Source organism: Taurulus bubalis (genome assembly GCF_910589615.1).
Source record: "Taurulus bubalis genome assembly, chromosome: 1".
Classification (NCBI taxonomy): domain Eukaryota; kingdom Metazoa; phylum Chordata; class Actinopteri; order Perciformes; family Cottidae; genus Taurulus; species Taurulus bubalis.
The window spans coordinates 13,936,601-13,951,875 of NC_136589.1; the positions used below are offsets into that span (position 1 = coordinate 13,936,601).

A 15,275-nucleotide genomic window follows, 5' to 3' on the forward strand; every position below is an offset into this window, starting at 1 on the left:
ATTGGTGGTTGAAGTAAAAATTCCTATAAAATACTACATTGTCTTTTTATGTAATTTTAGATACATACTATACTGACTACCATTCTTGACCCACTAAACTATGACTTCTTTTTCACCGCATATGATTGTTTTTAACATTTAGCGAAAAAACAGTATTCCCTTTTGACATTGTTTATTGCTTATTATATTTGAAACTTTAGATCAAGTTTTGGCACGTTCATAATAGGAAGTCTCCAGGTTTTTCAAATCAGTTTTGAAGAAACAGAAAAAAAAAGTCCATCGGTCTTCTCGGATCCCGTTGATCTTCGGTCTCTGCTCCATCGAGAGCATTCTCACCAGCTGCTTTTTCTCGGAGGCAGGTGAAACGGCCCAATGAATCATCGGTACTCCACTTCCTGCCATTGAGACCGTCCAAAGCAAACAGTGTCTTCTGAGGGCGCACAGCATTGTGAGTTTTTATTGTAAATTATACGAAGACTTTTTATTGACGTACTACACTCAGCCTTTTGTAGTAAACTGCAGTGAAAGGAGGTTTCCTGAAGGGAATCTGGTTCATGGAAATACTACCACCTTTGTTCACAGGGGCCGCCAAACTCAATACAAAATGAAAGTTCCTTGAAGTGGCTTTGAGTTCATGATTAAAGTTACAAGTCCAGCTTTCCAAGGGAAAAAAACGTGTTTATTTAAAGTAACAATTACATCTCAGTTAACTACAAAACTAAAGGAATACACTTTTTCTTCCCATGAAAAGAAGCTTATATGAAATTGTTTGAAAAGTACAAATGAAGAAATGAGGAAGACAGAGAGAAACCAACAATGCATAAATACAACTGTGTGGAGTGTTGTGATGTTACAATGGAGACTCTGATCCATATCCTGGTTCGAATTCATTCACCCTCTTCAGTAGTGCTGCTTTCACTGCACTGATCTTCTCATCCAGCTCCGTCAGAGTGCAGGCCTGAAGGACACAGTGAGGAAAAACTGATCAATTGATCCAAAATAGGTTTAACATCGACATACAATGAGCAGTGAAAGGAAACAAAGCAGCTCCTCACCTGAGCAGGGGTTGTCTTTGGTCGTTTGTGGAGGTGACCCTACAAAATAAAAGTACACGTTAGATCTTTTAATTAGTACAATTTCTAAACTGCCTCGAGCTATGAGAAGCATACTTGTCTCTTCCCGTTCTTACTTTGCCTCAAGGACTGAAAGTAGACAGACACACAATGCAATAGAAACGAAATACAAAAGAAGTCAACTTTTATAAGCAAAGAAAAGCAGACAGCATTTACAATAACTATTCATTCAATTGTATTTGTTATTTTAAAAGCGTTTCTGCCTTTATTGGATATTTTAACAATAGTTAGAGATGTCCTCTGTCAGACTTGAACATTTCTCTAAGAAATGTTTTTTTACTTTTAACTGTAAAACCTTGAAGAATTGCATATTTTATTTGCTGCAAAAAAAATGTTTAGGAGCTTCCTTTACTGTTCAGTGTTAAATTGTTTTTTCCCCCTGAAATCGTGGGCAAACTGTGTACAGCTCTTCAGCAAACACCAAACTACAGTACTTTCAGAAATTGCCACAAAAAAGGGGGGTACTCTGAATATAAAAGACCCCATCAGTTTATTCAAAGACACTCGACATCTCTTGCTCTGCTCACACAACCGTGCAGCGAGTCAAAAGCAGATGGAGAGCAGCGTATTCACAGAAGCAGCATGCTGTGCTGAGAGACACCAGTGTGAGGAGACATGCAGCATTTTAAGTACACTCACTCACATAACTAAACACACGTTGGACCGACATCGTCAAGATAGGAAATTAAGTCTCTGCTGAAGTCTGTCGGGTTGTATATGAAGTCCACTGTATGACTTTCTGCCATGTATTGAGTCTCCGCTTTCCTTAAAAACCATGTAGTAGTAAAAAAAAATAAAAAATTCTCGAGTGAGCTGTCTGCAATGACCTGAAAGTTAAAGTAAATCTAACCGCGAGCGTCGCATTTTTGATTCAAATCAGCTTAAGTGTAACTCGAGGGGGGAAACGTGTTGAAGTATCTGGGCCTATAAGAGGAAACTCCATTAGCATCAGCGACAAACTCCTCTCAGTAAGTAGATTTCATTTTGAAATGATTTTGCTTACAGCGAAACCAATATTCTACATGCCAATTTAGGCATCCTACAAATGAAATGCCAAACTGACGGAGAGCGTGTGAAATGGATGAATTCTTTCAAAGTAACAAAAAAAGGAGGGACCTGAACAAACTGACAGGTACCTTGTTGATTAGTGGCACTATGGATAGGGCGATGCAATATATCCATATTATATCAGCATCATGATACAAGACTAGATATCGACTTCTATTTTGTAAAATATAGCATAAGTGTTGTCATTTCCTGGTTTTACAGGCTGCATTTCAGTTTTTTTCACATTTTATGACCTTACCAGACTGTTCTAGCTGTTGTGTCGTTTGCTCACTGTATCCACAATACTAATATTTTTTTTTTTAAACTGAGTCAATATTTTGTGAAAGCCCCAATGGGCTAGACAAAATATCGATAGTCAAAAGCATCGGGATATTTGATTTTGGTTTGAATTGCCCAGCAGTAACTGTGGAGAGTTTTTATGATAGAATTCTACATGTTGTGTATATCTCAAGAATATGGCCACTGTATGATAGTACAGGTAATTCAGGTAGCAATACACAATATATTAAAGATAATAATGTGGTAAATCACTATAAATGTGTAACAGACTGGGAAAATATACCTGTACAATTTCAAAAAACAGGAATCAATTAACTATGTATCCATTCCACTATGGATTGATTTATTCTGACAAAGTTTTATAGACAACTAAAATGAAACTATTTGGAACACATTGTAGAGTCTCACCCTTTGTAACGCACACACACGTCTGGCTGCCAAAATAACCAGAGCTCCAGAGTTCAAATGTATGTAGTAGGGGAAGAGTTTACCTGTGATTTCTAGTAACTTTATTATGTGTGCAAATTAAGTCAAACAGAAAATTATATATCTCATATCTCATCTCATATTTCAAAGCCAAGACTCACCGTGGACTGAAAGTACTCTGGTGAGAGTCCCTCTAACTCCAAGATACGATCCTCCAGCTTCTTTAGTCTCTGGTAGACGCTCAATGGAACTGGGCCAGCTAAAGAATAAACACTTGTTGAAAAGGGTTTGAATACCGATCATCTCACATGACAAATCCAACATATGTAGTAGATGACTGCAAGTAAGGAATGTCTAATGCCGTGTTCACACCGGACGCGACGCGAATTTGCGGCGCCGCATCCACCGCGGAAGTTTACTCGCGCGAGTAGAAAGAGGGTGTTCACACCAAACGCGAATTCGCGGTGCGACCAAAGGGCCGTGGCTTAGCTCTGTTGCTTGCCTCTGTGAAAGACAAGCGACGAAGCTTTCATTTCCGCGATCGACCATGGAATAAATAACCACTAGTTCTCCTTTATATTTGTTGTGGAAGTCCCAAACATGTCGGAACATGAAACGCCCTCGTATTTGGGTTCATAACATCATCCGTAGCCGCACACAGCTCGGTGAATTTCACCGACTCCTCCAGGAACTGCGTCTCGCGTATCTCCGTAAAACGATACCGATTATGCCATCCACCATGGAAATAACCACTTGTTCTGCTTTATACTTTTTGTGTAAACTCCACATATGTCGGAACATCAAAATCCATGGTGTCTGGGTTCATAATAGTATCAGTAGTCCCACAACAGCGTCTCAATGAAGCCGCTACCAGCGCTGGTTCAGGCGGAGCAGCAGCAGTTTCATTCAGAAACGGGGAGACGGCGGTGGTGATGGGCGGAGCTTCTCAACGCTGATTGGCTGCCGCAACTTTGCGTCACGCGGTTTCTCCGCCAGAGTTGGGATAATTCAACTCACGCGAATTCGCGCCGCGTCCTTCGCTTTGTTCGCCCCAGGTCAAACGTTCTGTTCGCGCCGCCTCCAACGCGTGTATCTCGCCGCAAATTCGCGCCGCAGCGCGTCTGTAGATTGACTTTACATGTAAACTGGTCGCGCCGCAAATTCGCGTCGCGTCCGGTGTGAACACGGCATTAGTGTAAAAGAGATGTAGGGTCTTAATAAAAGATGGGTGGCTTAGTTAAGTTGTCACATTGTTTGTATCAGATACAAATGTAGTTCAATTGGCTTATTGTTAAACACTGAGTTCTTCAGTTATTACCAAACGTGAACCATTTCAGATGAATTATACTTTGCATGTAGCTTGCAATGCCTTCATAATTACATTTCAATGTGTAAAATGTCCTAAACATTGTAATACGCAATTGCTACGTTGGGCGTTTTCGGACAAAAATGCAAATATTTCATGTTGGTTGAAAATAAACACTATCTGTATCTGTAATATGTGACACGTATCATAATATATAGAGACACTGTGTTGTTGTCCTTCCCTGACCTGTTGGGAGTTTCAGGTGAGTCTCGATGTTGTGAAGTCGTTCTTCTATGGCTGCATTTCCACAGTCTCTCACCATCGGCCCCCTCGGCTGCTCCACCGTCTCTGATTGTCCTCCCCCACTACGTGTCTGGGGCCCGTACGTGTTTACAACCCGTGTAACTAGCCAGTTGAGGAACGTAACACACAAACGGAATAAATAATATTAACCAGAGACTGGATAACAGTATGTACAAAGCATGCAGATGTACATAGGGGTCTCACAATACCCCTGACATGTGTGAGATTAGTTTGATAAAGGACGTGATGAATCTGATTTTAATTGTAAAGCACATATTTCTTGCATCAAGCGGACCATAAAAACACATTTAGTCATAATACATGTAAGGTACTGTAGAGTGACATTAACTTAATGATATTTAATAAACCAAAAATAAACATTTCTTGTGTCAAGTAATTTTCTAACCAGATTTTAAGGTTAATGAGGCTCTGACTATTTAAAAATAATGTGTGCAACTTCAAAAGTTATGGTTACAGTTGTTTTTTTACCTTTCACGTGGCTTTTAAAACCTGGATACGGAGTGAAAACTGCTTCTGTTCTGGCACAGCTGTCTTCTACTGAAGAGAAAATTTGATGAAAATCTTCTTTTAGAATGTCAAAACAAATATAATTAAAAGTGATAAGAAACATTTGAAATACATTGCTTACATACTTACAATTATTACCATTAGTGTGTCCTGGTTTATAATACTGGTGTCTTGCACAGGCTTTGAATTAAGAAAAAAATGTCTCTGTCTCGTGTTTTTCTGGACTAGCTGGTTGTGTTTTAAGGGCCGAGTGTGTTAGCTACTTCAGCCCCACTCTTGGAGCAGTTCAGCCTGACCTCTCGCCTGTGGAAATCAGCTCTCTCCCAAACATTGGCAATCTGTGTGCAGGCTCCCTCTCCACCCTGCCCCCTCCAACCTCTTTCCCATTCTCACCCTGATTGCAGTCGATCACGTTGCAAAATTCGCGTACATTGTTTTCATTGATCTCCATTTGCTTGCGTTCCATAAATGCAGATATTCTTCGCTCAATCTAGGGTTACAAAGGAGAGACAATACAGATAATAAGATGCAGTGGATGGATGAGCTATTGATAGGTGTCAAGAATGCAATGAGGTTGTTTTTTTAATGCCTGTGTAAGTGTAATGATCTGGGGGCAAACAGTAATTTGCATTACATGTAATAAGAAATATAGTGGGACATTATTCCAGGTAGCCAAACAAGTTTAACTGCTTGCCATCATCACATGATGGAATATGAATACTGTTTGCTTGGCTACCAAAATAAATGCACAACAGAATGGGGCCTCTTGTCCTTCATCCACATGCAATCTCAGAGTAATGAGCATCCACTTCATAATCCATCAAGGACCTGGCCCTCTCTCAAAGCCCTTCAGCAATGTGGTCTGCTCTACCCAACCACAGCACTGAAGGACCCCTTATTCTCTGCTGAATTCGGCTTATCAGATCTCCATCAAACATTTGCTTCACTGCGGCACGTCAAGCAATTACTTATGATTATTCATTTGCTTGACAGAGACTAAAGAGGGCACTAAAAATGTCACTGCCAGAACAGCTAACAGATCTGCTGACGGAGACTAACCTCTGACTTCCTGGCTCTGATCTGAACCATGACATCATCAGCCTCAGTCTTGCTTTCTGCATCCTCCAGGCTGGGAGGATGGTACTCAGAATGGTACTCAGACAGTGCAGTCGTCTGCTCTCTGAGTGACAACGAGGTGACGGCATCAACTGATGTGTTGTCTTTTGTAGATGATGCATCACGGTGAGCCTCCACCAGTGTCTTTAGGCTTTCTGATACGGCCTATTTCAAAAGTTGGGGCAGAAAAATGTTGCATCAAAGCACAAATTATATATTTTAAATAAAATACCCTACTACCAAGCATAACATCGTATGATACATAAAAAAAAAAATAGAAATAGCCTTGTGCCTTCATAAATAATGATGTATTGGTCAATCAAATCAAAAGTAATTCAGCAAAACCCTTTCAGTGTTACCACAATGAAATCATGCAATTTAACACAATGTAGCCACTTTACCTGTAATTGAGTGACATGCTGCTGCAAACAGTTGTACACGTGAGTATCTGGAGATGACGGTAGATCCACAGCATCGATGCTGACTTCTATTCTCAGCGCAGCATCACTTAGTTTGAGCTTGACACACAAACACAAGGTAAGGTTACACTGGCCTGGACATTAGTGTAAAGCAGATTTAGTGTTTAACTTAATAATACATTACTTAGTTGATTAGCCGTTGAGCTGATAATAAACCAGCAGCCATTTTGTTAATCCATTAGAATTGTATTATTTTCCTCCTTGAAAGGTACTACATTATATTTAGTACCTTTCAAGGAGGAAAATAAGACACTTATCTGCTGCTTCCGACATTTTTAAAGCGTAGTATTATGTTGTAGGTTTCTTTCTCACATATGATTTTAAATGTAATATCTTTTGTGTTGTGAACTGTTTGGTCAAACAAAATAAAGCAATTTTAAAAGCACTCTTTCTCTGACTCTGCATACCTTTGTTTTTGTTTATCCTATTTTTGTTCTTGCTTAAACGAGGAAGGCCCGGAGTAGAGATCACCTATGTACATGATAATTCAACCAGATGGTCATTATGTCCTTATGCCAACATGTGAAATACAGGTTGCAGGGATGAGAAGCAAAGTACGGGGTTAATTAAGGGAGTTGTCGCCCCATCTAAGCAGTGCTGATGCTAAAAACATTAGCACGCAGCTAACTAATTAACTACACGAACGGAAGGAAACGTCTCTCGCTGCGACCTCTGGCTCAAACACTGTCAACCAACCTCTTTCCCGAAGTCTGCCAGCAGCTTCAGTACCGCACACACGCAGTCCCTGTAGCTGGACAATCTGCTGGTTCCGTTAGGAAGAGCGTGGTTTCCACTCAGCTTCATTGTCTGCGCCATTGCAGTCCGACGGCAGGCTGCACAATACTGCCCGCTGATTGGTTCGAATGAGACCACGTTACCGCGGGAGACGAGAGAGACGCGCCACGCGCGCTCACACGCATGCGCGCACTAACACGACCGTTGATGTGTGGGGCAGTTGTTCACAGTTGAATGGAGTATACCACGTATTACTTTATATTTAGTTTAATTTAATGATGTTTGATTATAATTAATTTTGTTTTATTTGGCTCTATTCGGCGTGGGTCTTAATCTGTCGTTCTTTCTTTCTTGTTTCTGTTCATATAATTGGCTTTATTACCTGTTAATGTTTCTTTAAAATTGTGAATAGGAATACTCGCTTCTAGTATCTTAATTTGAACTTATTTAGTGTAAAATATGCTGTAGTCATTTTATATTGTACTATAGATTAAAATATATTGATGCATGCCTGCAAACAGGATTTCCTTAGGGATAATAGTAAAGTACAGAAATATTAACAGCAAAATGTACTTAAAAATCAAACATAAAAGTATTCCTAATGCTCAAGTGTTACTATATATTACAATATATATTTTATTAGATTAGTTTTATTGCAATCCATACTCTTATTATAATAGCACCACATGGAACAAATTACCAGAGAATCAAAGCTGTGCCATACATTTGACCAGCTTGAAGAGTACGATTAAATTAATATTATCAATGTCTTTTTTTCCTTTAATTTCTTGAGTTTTTGTATCTTTTATTAATGCTTATATCTGGATTGCATCTAAATATATTCATCATATTTCTTTTAATTCACAGTTTAAAATTTTGCTTTTACTGCTTCAAATGCAAGTAAAGCAGGTTAAATGTCTCCCATGTATGAATTGAGCTAGATAAATACATTGTATTTGCTTGGTCTTAAAAAAAATGTAATAAAATAAATGCAGACTATTCCAGTTTATAGAGGCTTCAGCAGAATAATGTCACTTTGTTCACATTAAGAGCTAAAAAAAAGGCTCACTGGTCCATTGCTCTTATAGATCACACACTAAAGACTTTCAGTAATTGGTGGAATACAAGATGAATGATTTGTTTCACTTAAATGAGCATATGATCTAGGATACAATTAAATAGCTACATTATTTTGCTCAGGTTTTTCATTGTAAATTACATGTGCAGTCAAATAAGAAACACTTAGACATGTTTACCTGCAGAGTGCACTGATTTGTAGCCAAATTTAACTGTATTGTCAAACGGGGGAAGTAATGGTCACTCAATTATAAGAACGTTGTCCCTCAGTCCACAGCGGACTGTGCTGCAGGGCATTGGGATGGGAAAATAGCTACAATGGTGGATTTTTCGGAATTGATAGACTGTGGGAAAATCTCCCTCCTCTATTCAGACATTCCCCCCTTCTTTTCATATAATGAGGAAAAAGACTGATGAAGGCAACAACAGTAAAAGAACAATTACAGGCAATGAGAAAGCGTAACCACACAGAATTCAATAATGCTAAGGGTTAATCATTTTAGGAAGGGGTCTGAAGACCAGCCTTTTAGTTATTTCATCTATGGGGTGATACCCCCCGCCCCCCCAAAAAAAAAAACAGGAAGGGAACTGTAGCACTTGACATGGTTTGACATTGCTGAATGTTCCCACACAGCAAGGAGCTCAGAAAAAAAAAAAAAAAAACTGCTTATTTAATTTGCCTGACTGCAGTTAGAGCTGTGATGATTTTAATTGTCTTTAAACTAGCAGGAAATGTGATTTAAGGTGTGTGGAGTGTTAGAGTAGGTTGATTGAACCTTTTGTTTTGTACTTTTGCAGACAACATGCAGTCTTTGAATGTCACTTGATGCGCTTTTGTTTTGATTTTTTAACCTTGAAAGTGGAAAAGACTGATGGAAGCAGGTACAATTTCTTTAACTTGAGTAAAACCACCTGTCGTACATTATAAAAACATTAAATTACAAGTGTAAGTCCAACATTCTCAAATGAAAGTGTCGAAGTATTGGGAACAACAAGTGTCTAGAAATAAAAGTCTTCATAATGCCAAATGGGTCCTGTCAGTTATGTATTCTATTTTTGCATTGTTATAATTGCAACAATATATATATATATATATATATATATATATATATATATATATATATATATATATATATATATATATATATAGATTCTGAGATGCATGTAGGTGCATTTTCAAATAGTTAACCCCATGAGATTGTTTAAGTGGCTTTCAAAGACAAACAATGTCTGCAAAATTGTGTTATAGTGTGTGATACACATTATAAACTGCTTCAAAAATGATAAATAGAAGGGCGATACGTTCTAGTTAGGTAGAACATGTTCTACTTTGGCCAAGAAGAATGCAGCCTTGGCATGCCGTTGAACAAGAAACTAAGTGCTGCTGGTGGAGGAAAGCCAGTGAAGAGGGATTGTTGCTGCCTCTTGCCTTAGTAGTCGGATCAGCCACCTGCAGGAAAGTGAAAAAGGTCTGCTTTTAAACCTGTCTGCTCCACAGCAGCAGATGATGTTGACAGAGCATGAGACAGAGTAAAGGCTAGACGGGAGGGTCAGGAGAAAGAGGGAGCACAATGTAAAGCGGCAAGTGGATTGCAGTGAGAAGGTTTTTGTCTTGTTTAACTGAGAGGGGAATAATTAAATGTATTCCTCTCCTGTGGCCTTGAGACTGAGCTCCTAACGGCAGCTGAACATGTAGAAATGTAGCTTTTACTAACTATCGACCAATGTTTTTAGCAACCATCTTTTATGATGTGATGAGAACAACTTGTTCACCGTGAATCACGATAAAACCACAGTGGATAATATGGTAAATGTTGAATGTCTGGTTATAGAGGGCTGCAGGGATGAGGTATTCTTTTAGGCCAACCCCAGAAGTTAGCTCAAACTAGTTACCCTCACAAAAAGCGGATGCCATCTTTCAGTTGGATTCTGGGTTATTGTCAAAAATAAAATCGGTGTCAAACACAAGTTCATGATACTTACACATTTTATTTAGAAAGATAATCTTCATTTATAAGCAAACTAGACCACGATTGTATGAGCATTTATCATTTAGCCACTTGTTAGCAACTGTCTTCTTTAAGACATGTAAAAGCTTCAAAATGTATTAAAGTTAATAACTAATGTGTTTGTGTCATTGAACAACCTTAAAATACCTTAAGCTTGTATCAGCCACAGACATTAGTTAATGTATATAACCAAAAACCTATTAAAAAAAACATTGACTTCGAGACGAGGGAACTGAAAGTGGACAAAATGCAAAGTAATTTCCGGGTAATCAGACTATATGTCCTTATTCAGTGTATAACAAGACTGAAGGTCTACAGTCATGCTACCAGCTCTGTGAGGCGATAGCCTACTTTGGCACAGCGCTGCTTTGAGCTAAAAAGCTAACGTTTGCATGCTGAAAATGGCAATTAACATGTTCATGGTCTTATTTTCGTGTTGTTAGCGTGCAAAGTATTAGAGAAATTTAAAGTGTAGCCTCTACGGAACTTCAAATAATCTATCCAACAGACAACAGACCAACATTATCTATCCCTAAGACACACTGACCCAAAGCCAGACAAACATAATGGACTGTTTTTACACAGAGGTCAACCAGCTCCACCAGACTCAAGTCTCCACTGAAAGTTAGCCATAGGAGTAGGCAGGCAGGTTATTTATTCAAGCCACTTCTGACTGTGAAGAGCTTTAATGATATGGACAAAACACTAAATACCCTTATACAGTTATTAACTGGCTTTTACCACAGCACACTGCTGTTCCTGTCACATTTACAATCAACAAGAGGACGATGCACGGCCACTAACACTTCAGCCCTTCCATATGCAACCGCTTTTACAGGTTCCCTTGGACATATGGACAAACTCAAGAGGTCTCTTTCATGACTTATGTTCATATGGTTTATATTAGTATCGGCCTTTTTATATTTCATATTAGACACATTACACAACTGGCAAAGATAACGTAACAAAATTGTAAAACTGGTAAGATAAGACAAGTCAGCATAAGTGGTAAAAAAAAGAATACGTTTAACAGCTTTTAATAGCTTAAATCAGCAGACGAAGTTTGATGTTCAAATTTCCATTATTTTCTGAGCACTTCTCATCATAAGTTGAGGTTCAAAGTTAATGTTTTAACCTTGGTTGAGAAAACAACTAAAATCCTCACCGCTTCACAATGTAAACCTATTCCGAGACAAGTAAATGTCCTGCCTTTAAAATCATTCTTAAGTAAAGTAAAATGGTAATATACGTAAGTACAAAAAAAGTATGTTTTAGATATAATTCCAGCTTTATAAAATACCAGCTTTAATATTACTATCCACATTATACATGCGGATATTAGATTGTTCTTACTGATGCATTAACATGTAAGCGAGAGTTTAATGTTGGTGCTGGTTGAGATGCAGCTTTATATGGAGCTTTATATACGGTTAGCTAGATTTTTATCACCTTATAAAATACAATGCAACCTTATAGATTAAATACTTTATTATTTCATTTTATTGCTTGAAGCTCTATGCAACATTTCTATGTTAACAAACGACACAGGAGACAGATAAAGTTAGCAATCAGCTGGTGAAAATAGGGCAGCACTAAGCAGCTAAAGAGACAGATGTTTCCCTTCAGGAATGGGCGGAGACCAAAACGGAGCTAAAAGGAGAGCGATATTGGACTATCGACCGGAAGCACATCTCTAAACAAGTACATCATATCAAGTTAAAAGGTTATAAGATGTCAATATTGAGTTGACAGCTTGTTCTGGTGACCCCAATTGGCCAGTCAAATTTAAAGATAGTACATATATAACTTTGTTTTTGTTGTATATATTGAGTATTTTCATTCCGATATTTGTTCTATGTAACCTTGCTTGCTACCCGTGACAAACAAATTGAATAAAGGTTACATCTATATATATCTCTATCTATCTAATGACTATAGAGGTCAAATAAATGGAGTAAATAGCACAATATTCCCTTCAATTACCTAGTGAAGTAGAAGTAGAAAGTTGCAGAAGAAAAAGTCAAATAAACGGAGTGTAAAGCACAATATTTCCTTCAATAATGTTGTGGCGTAGAAGTATCAAATTGCAGAAGTGAAAGTCAAAATTCTGTGAGTAGTTAGTTGGTCACTGATCCTTTAGTAAGGAATGAGCAAGTTACTGGTGACTAGTTAGTCCTCCCTGCAGCTGAGGTGGAAACCAGTGAAGCCTAAATGGCCGAAGTGAAGTGCAGTGAGTCAGAGTGCCTCACTCACTCAGCAGTCTTTCCCTGAGTGGCTGTATGTTGATAGTTCCCTTGTTATTACATCCTCAGTCAGAGCTATGGAGATGCATCTAAAACATGGCTGTCTGCCAGAGCCAGATATACTGATCAAAACATGAGACAAATGAAAGAAAACAAATCATAAATAAATGTGATGTTGTTGGGAGCAGCAGCAGTATTCTTAGCAGAAGCACTGCATGTACAAGGGCTGTAAATACAATTTTGGCGAGGTATAGGCACATTTCTTGGTAGTGTTAAGTAGAAGTATGAAAGTATTAGCAGAAGTATTATGCACAAGGGTATCAAAAATAGAAGTAGGCTAGTCTGTGCAGCAGAATAGCCAGAATACTATATTATACAATTGGATTATTTTTGAGAATTCACTGTGTTAACAGCATTTAAATGCTTTAGCTGGTTAAGATGGAGCTTATTTTTATTACAGTAGTGTATATGCTGCTTGGTAGCATAAAAGAAGCATTGTATTTTTATACGTTTTTTATATGTTTATTATTTCAAAGTTTGATCAACAAAGTAATTAGTGACTGTATAGAGTAAACTGTTTATTAAATAATATAATGTTGCTGTAAGCTGATTTAAGGATATTTTAATTTACAGTATTTATTAACAATTATAACTTCTCCTTTGAACACATATTTTACATAATGGCAAATCTGTTATAATATATTGTCATTAGTTATTTGTTTATATACTGGTAGGTAGCAGGAGTTCCCATGTTCAATTTATACCTACAATTTATTTTATTTCTAATGTGCTAATCATAAAACGAATGTGTCTCCAATTAATATAGTGGAGTAAACGTACAATATTTGTCTCTAAAATGTAGTTTTACTGGATGCATACGGTAAAATGGAAATCCTAAAGTCAAGTACATAAATTAAGTGCAGTACTTGAGCAAATGTACTTTGTGACTTTGCACCTCAAGTACTTGGAGTATGAGTAGCTTCATATGAATCTTAATAAAGTTGTAATGTAAAAAATGTTGTGACATATTTCATGGAATTTTAATAATTTTAACTTTTACAAACTGTCTCACCTCAGTCTGTAAATGTGTCTCCCAGCAGCGCTATCCTGGCTAAATGCCCCCGCCCCCCATTTTATTACACCATCCCTGCCCCCACCTTCAGCCGCCTGCACCTGTCACCTGGGGGCCTCTTCCTACATTCAGGATCAATTTACATAACCTCATTTAGCAGTTCACAAATCAGAGCCATTAAGAGCTACTAACAGGAACCAAGGGTTTTAATTTAGCTTGCCTTTCACAGTGGGAAAATTGTTCAGTTCAGGCTTACAAATAAAGATTCAGGTCTTGGCTTTGATTGTTGATTGTGATGGTAAATGTACAGATGATTAGAACAGATTTCCCCCCTGTATTGATTTCCTGCCAAAACACAGCAGGCACTGGTCCTGCACTGGGAAACCATTGTAGGTGCTGAGCGCAATTGGAGCTTGCTGCAGGCATTGATTTATACATATCTTACGGTATTTTAGTCATATTAAAAGGATAAAACTGCAGCAGCAAGGTGCTGCAAAATATAAAATAAAGAAAAGTTACGATGATCTATTATTCAGTTATTGTTGGCCAGTTTCATTTACTATGCCAAACAAGACATGTTTCCAATTGAAACATTCAATTCTGACAATTTCAGAAATACTATCCTGGGAATCAATAAAAGATGACAGTCATGACATTTTACTTACAATTATTTAACATTGTGTGGTCTTTGAGCTTTCTAGGCACATGAGAAAGTATCCCAAAAATGACAGCAATCCAGCCAGCAATCATTTGAAGGATTTTCTCAAGGCTTAAATGCCTTTATTTACATTTGTGTGGCAACGTGACAGCAGCAAAACCAATTCAGGGAGCCGTGAATAGCTGAAGTCAAGAGTCTAAAAATTATTTTCAATCTGCATTCAATTTGGCAAAGATGGGGCTCATAGAATAAAGAGGCTGATTCAAATTTCCACTCGTTCGCCACTAAACCTGGTAGTACGGCATTGTGAACATGTGCTTTTAGGGGGCATTTTTGGGGGAGCAATGTTTAATTAATCAACAAATCAGTGCTCTTCTCGCTGGTGTTCCAGACGCATATGTTTGCACTTCAGGCTGTAGGATAAGGAGGACGCTCTGCATGAGATGCCTCCAGCCGCCTACAAGGTTTGTCTGCTGTTATTTGCAAATGTGATTGCATAACATCCGTCATCAGCGGGCAGATAAGAGCTGCAATAACAGTAGGCTCATAGATGGCAAGGTTTGGAGGATTTGCACTGAAAGACCCAGACGCATGCATTGACTGTATAAAAGCTTTGAGGGTCAAGTCAGACAACAATGAAAATGTTTATGAGGTGTGATTCAGTAACCGTGGCCCTGTCCAGCTTTGGCCCAGCTCGTTTTTAGTCGCTTCACTTGAGGATAATTTATTACAAGTGTGCAGAGCAGGTCTATGTGGGGGTTGGGATTTAGCAGAATGGTGCTTGAAAATGCTATAGCAACCAACAAGAGGTTGTGGGCCTTTGGTAAAAGCAACTCTGATCGT

At 38.3% G+C, this 15,275-nt stretch overlaps 1 protein-coding gene across 1 annotated transcript; it reads right to left on the reverse strand.

Annotated features, from left to right (window-relative positions):
• Window positions 1-663: 663 nt before the first annotated feature.
• On the reverse strand, window positions 664-7,463 carry mbip (MAP3K12 binding inhibitory protein 1). The gene is made up of 9 exons (XM_079217147.1): window positions 7,335-7,463; window positions 6,561-6,677; window positions 6,103-6,324; window positions 5,437-5,533; window positions 5,005-5,070; window positions 4,459-4,617; window positions 3,068-3,165; window positions 1,056-1,094; window positions 664-958 (listed from the first exon to the last, which is right to left on the reverse strand). Exons 1-9 carry the CDS (start codon window positions 7,452-7,454, stop codon window positions 851-853), a joined length of 1,026 nt encoding a protein of 341 aa, XP_079073273.1. The 5' UTR covers window positions 7,455-7,463; the 3' UTR covers window positions 664-850.
• Window positions 7,464-15,275: the final 7,812 nt, after the last annotated feature.

Coding starts and splice junctions, on each gene's coding strand:
- mbip (XM_079217147.1), bottom strand. CDS start 7,454: ATGGCGCAGACAATGAAGCTGAGTGGAAACCACGCTCTTCCTAACGGA. Junction 5,071..5,436: donor CGTGATCGACTGCAATCAGG/GTGAGAATGGGA, acceptor TCTCTTCAGTAG/AAGACAGCTGTGCCAGAACA. Junction 3,166..4,458: donor TCACCTGAAACTCCCAACAG/GTCAGGGAAGGA, acceptor TTTATTCTTTAG/CTGGCCCAGTTCCATTGAGC.